At 32.4% G+C, this 5,629-nt stretch overlaps 1 protein-coding gene across 1 annotated transcript in view; it reads left to right on the forward strand.

The window, feature by feature from the left end:
- The window catches only part of LOC110023279 (probable glycosyltransferase STELLO2), a 22,522-nt gene extending 18,798 nt beyond the window's left edge, over window positions 1-3,724 (forward strand). Inside the window, exons 2-3 of the mRNA XM_020722603.1 lie at window positions 3,008-3,134; window positions 3,231-3,724. Of these exons, the coding sequence (XP_020578262.1) occupies window positions 3,008-3,134; window positions 3,231-3,707 (604 nt within the window). The 3' untranslated portion in view covers window positions 3,708-3,724. The remainder of the gene's footprint in view (window positions 1-3,007; window positions 3,135-3,230) is intronic.
- The last annotated feature ends 1,905 nt before the right edge of the window (window positions 3,725-5,629 follow it).

The following is a 5,629-nucleotide window of genomic DNA, read 5'->3' on the forward strand; positions in this document are numbered from 1 at the left end:
TGTCTTTAGAACATAAATCTTCATTAGAAATTTAATATATTGTAATTGAGATATTATCTCTAATAAGAATATAGTGAATTCGAGCACTTCTGAGGTTTATGCCACCTAACTTTTGTATTAAGAAACCAGTAATCAAAATCAACACATATCCTTTGCATAAAGAAAGATTATATATCTTTTGAGACTGGTGTTTTCTGAAATTTTTTAATTTACTTGTATCTTTTAAGACTATTTAGCTGACCTCACTTAGTGGGATCAAGGCTTTTTGTTGTTGTACTTCTACCTTTTAAGACTATTTAGACTTCGGAGGCTTTTTAGATTTACATGTATCTTCAAAGACTTATAATCTTCTAGGTTTTTAATATGATTATACTTTCTCAGGCTTTTAAATTTTCCGAGATATTGAATATCTTGTACTTCTTGAGATTTATAGTACGCACATGGACATTGAGGTTTTAGCATTCTAATATTTTTAGTGTATCTATACTTTCTAAAACTTTTAGCATTATGAGATTTTTGATGTACTTAAGACTTTAAAGATTTGTAGTCTTTTCAGATTTAGTAGTGGAGACATTGTAAATCTTTTGCTCTCATGAAGTCTTTCCAATAAGGATCTTGTCTACTACTAACTTTCCATCGAGTCTTCCTTATGGACATGCATTTTTATGGGTATGAGTAAAGATCCTATTTGTCACTTATAGAGTTTTTTCAATGGGGTCTCTGTTTACTACTAGCTTTTCATTAATGTTTTCTATTGGATGTATGGTCCAAGGGTATTATAAAAATAACGACTCATACCAACAATATACAACAATATGATAAGCAATGTCATTTGCTAACGTTGAAGAGGTTGGAAGAAGTTCACGATGAATGTTTGATCTATTTGAAACTATTTGTTGGAGTTCTTGACGATGTTGGAATATAAAAGTTATCGGAGAAGATTGATCATAGATGTTTGACCCATCTTAGACTATTGTGTCACGACCCGAGCGAATTAACTAAGGCGATAACTGCAGTTGAACAGTATTATTTCATTTTACTTTCTACAAAATGTTGCAAAAACTTCGAGTGTATAAAAAAGTCACTAATCCACAGTGCAATAAAATTAAACATCCAGAAACATCAACATAATCTGAAAACCACATCTCAAACTAGTACTGGAAAGTAAATAAAGGCAAACAATAAACGAAAATTACAAACATATCATAACTAGTATCTATCAGCTGCAGTCCTCATTTTGTAAATCAAATCTCTTATATCAGACATATCAACCTAAAATTTTTCTTCTTGTCAAAGAAAACATTAATTGCAACTATTAGTATAAATTAGTGAGCAATTATAATATAATATACATTAAAATCTTATGTTATGTTATGTATGAATGATCAAAATAAATGTAATTCATTTTATTAAAACTTTAAATTTATCATTTTTATTTATCATTTTTAAACTTTTTAATAGTCAACATAGGATTACCGTTATACCCGAAGATATTTTCAAAACGTACTCAATGTTCCCTAAAAAATATGTCCGAATACACACTCAAAATTGTATCTGAAGGTATCCTTGAATTGTACCTGAAGGTACACTTTTACTATTTCCTTTAACGTGCACGAGTATTTTGCATCTCGTGTCAGTACTATATGAGGGTAATCCTGTATGACTTAAATCTTTACCTTTCATTTTAAATCAATTAAAATCCTTTAAAATGCACATTCATATGCAATTTATTTTCCTCTCATCTCTTATGACATTTCAGACTTTCAATATGCAAGGTATAACTGAAAAACTTATTTTAAACAGGCATTAGTTTAATGCATAGAAGAAAAGAATCACTCACCTTACTTTTCAAGAGATCTCTGAAATATCTATCACTTCACTTCTTTCAACTAATACCTTAATAGACTAAATCTGCATATAGTTATAAGGATCTCACTCTAAAAGAAAGACTTGCATATCCAATAACATACAACTCAATTGACACATATAAGTCACTTAGGCAATTCCTTATCTTGAAAGATCTGGTTTGCTGCTTGCACAGGATGCCTCTTCCTCCCCTCAATGTCAAAACTATAATTCCCCAACCTCAAGTTCTTGATTCAAGTAAATTTTATCTAAACATTACTTAAATATATATATATATATATATATATATAATATTTGATTAACTTAATTTAATATGAAGATTTACCTTATAAGTTTCTCGAATCAATCTCCTCTCAATTTGCACAAGTCACCAATTTCTCTTTCCAAGCAGAATAACTTTATATGAAGACTTTGTTTCAATCAAACTTTCCATTAATTAAATAGACATACCTTCACACACACGCGCGCACACACACACATACATTCAACTTTCAGAACAACATAATCTCTAACTTTGAATTCAATCTCTCTGTACTTGGGTCACGATATCCTCTCTGGAGCTCTTGAGCTAAATAAAGTCACTTTTAAGTTTGATGTAGTTTCTCGTAGCTTGATCAATCAGTTGAGATCTTAGAAGTTTTCTCTTGTTAAACTCAAACTAACACAGCAGATTTACATTTTCTATCAAAAAAACCATTATATGATTTTATGCCAGTTATCGCTTGAAAATTATTATTGTAGATGAACTTTACAAGTGGAATGTAATTCTATCAACCATCACCGAAGTCCATCATAAAAACTTAAAATAAGTACCTTAAATTTTGTCTTCCATGACTGACTGCCTTTATGAGTATGAGATTCAGTGCGGAAGTATAACCTTGTACTCAAAGCTTCCTTTTTTACTTTCCTTCATAGTCTAAAAGTTAAATTTTTAACTTGATCAATACATAAACCATTGGAATTCTATGCAGTAAAATAATATTACAGAAAAAGTCCCATTTACAGCATCACTAGGTCTGCAATAATTTATGTCAAGTTATTGCCATGACATTTATTATTTACACGGTGCTCACTTACAAATCCAAGTAAGATAACCTATAAATTCTCACCTTTTCAACTGAATTTTTCTCTTTTGACTCAGGCACCTTCCCAGGATATTCCAACAATTTGATAATGCAGAAGGTTTTCTGTTTCTTCAGGATTCCATGGTTCTTAATTATTGGAATCTTCTGCAGGCTGACAAGTCCAGGCTGTGGATTACTAACAAAGTTAATCAATTCCATCCCTGTTGACCTTAACTTTTTTTTCCTCCACCTTCTTGAAATACACACAACATTCCATATAATTTCTTCTTCTTTTCCCAGGTTCCCCAATCTTGGGCGTCTGTCTCCATCAATAGTAAGAGCTCAGAATGGTTTGTGAAGCAGGCAGCCATGGTGAAGAAAGTTGTGGACACTCTCCCTGTGCACCTTCAGGTTAGTTATAAAAAGGGAACCAGTGAAGATGAACTCATTATCTGCAGCAGCGAGATCTTTTATGTTCCTCGCCGCTTCGTCGGTGACTTCACCGACCTTGCCGAACTTGTTGGGGACCTAAATATACACCATAACGTTGCTGTACCGTTGTTTTTTATAGCCATGGATTCTGAGCAGAATTTTGACTCAGATGCCCTGGCGAGAGTTGTCTATGAGAAGGAATTGCCATCCAATGGTTCTGCATTGAGTCATTATAGGGCCAAAGCGCCGGCGGTGTACCCTCTGAAGGTGCAAAATGAGCCAGATTTTATAAAGCTGGTGCAGGTCATGGCTTCAGGTGACCCTCTGCTGATGGAATTGGTATGATTGCCTGAACCTGTTTTGATTCCAGTTTTTAGAAATTTCTTTGTTCTTATATAGTGTGCTTTCATGTGGCTTATAAAATTGGTTTATGTTTTATGATTTGTGGAGCTTAGGAAAATTTTTAGAGTGCACTATCATGTGCTTGTATGTTTGAATGGGTCCATACAAAGCTTGGGGCCTATTTGGGGTGGCTGCTGTTTGTAAAATATTTATTATTTTTGGTAAAGCATTTTCTATTTAGTGGATATATATATATAGGTCTAGGTCCCAATATTATAAAAGTAAATAGTAGGCCATAGTTGTTAACCTTTGAGGCAGGTTTTTTTGATAATTTGCAAGGTTGTTTGTATATAATAAAGTCCGGGGTCTATTGGATCGATGAGGGTCGTTGATCCCTCAACCCCCCCTCCCTCCTCCAATCGATCATTTTGAAAGCTGATGATCGTCTCAAGGGACTTTCTTTTGCCATCCTCTGTTCGATCGTTCTGCTAAAGTGTTTTCTCTGTCGCTGCTCACCTGAAACGATTTTCTATTGCTACCCTCAATCGGTTCTTCCTTTCTAGGTCGCCCATCTGCTTTGAGATTTGTGTGGACACATTTTCATGTGTACACTATATATATATATATATATATATAAATTTCAGACCATAATTTATTATTTCTAAGACAGTTTTAGTAGAAGTAGTTATAATCAATTACAGCTCTTCACAGGAATCCTCAAATATTTTGATATTATTTCTAAAATGGCAACTTTGATACATGATCTTCTCAAAAATATTACTTGAGTGCTAAATTTTGTAATTAGTAATGTTTGGGGGTGTTATGTATGTAATTATCTCTAATTAAAGGTATGTTTACATGCATAACACATCAAATATTGTTTTCTTACAAATTTAGCACCCTCTTTCATCCCTTTCTCAATTTCTCACTCAAATATCAAAATTCATGATAAAACTTCAACCCCTATTTTACATTTTTTTATCAAATTCTCAATGGTTCGATCGTCACAAATGTAAAGACATCGGTTCAAAAAGACGATCCAATGAAGATAAACCATTTCCACCATTATGCATGAAGGTTTAGAAAGGGCATTAATAACAACCTATATTTTTCATTTTTATCAAATTCTCAATGGTTCGATCGGCACAAATGTAAAGATCAGCAGTTCAAAAATATCACATAAATAATAGATTTTGTCAATTTAAGGCAAAAAGTTTAAGAAACATTAATCCTTTGGTTATCAACAAAGAAATAAAATGTAACAAATTTATTCAAATGTACCATCATATTCACATCTATCTTGTATTATAATTCATGACAAATAGGGATGCAAGATAAGAATAAAAAAGAAATGACTTGATGTAAAAATATATGAAATATTTTAAATAATCTCATACTTAAAATTATTAAATTTAAATACACTTTATATTATTTATTTATTCTTTTTTCTCTTAAATTGTTGGCTCAACTAGTTATTTATTGAGTTAAAGTCAAATCACTTCACATGTAGTAAAAAATAATACATCAAGAATTTTTATGTAAAACTGCATCAGGACTCCATTAAAATTACGCCACTTGTACGTAAATGACCAACTTAATACAAAAAAAAACTCAAAGCATGAGATCTCGTGACGCAACTGTATCAAAACTCGTGATGTAATATATTTTTCACAAGCAGGTTATTCACACCTACGTGAGAATACTACTAATGTAGTAATACACGGAAAAAAAATAAAAACATACATTAAACTTTAAACATACGTAACATTTTATCCACACCTACAAGCCCTAATAAATGAAAAAATATATTACGTCCCCACATCCGAACGGTTAACTATCAGGCGCCACATTGCCCGACACCAACGTGTATGGGCCATATAGCGACCGGCAATTGGTCGATTGGCCGTCCAGACATACGGTGTAAA

The sequence above is a fragment of the Phalaenopsis equestris genome, unplaced genomic scaffold, assembly GCF_001263595.1.
Source record: "Phalaenopsis equestris unplaced genomic scaffold, ASM126359v1 Scaffold000223, whole genome shotgun sequence".
NCBI classification, from domain to species: domain Eukaryota; kingdom Viridiplantae; phylum Streptophyta; class Magnoliopsida; order Asparagales; family Orchidaceae; genus Phalaenopsis; species Phalaenopsis equestris.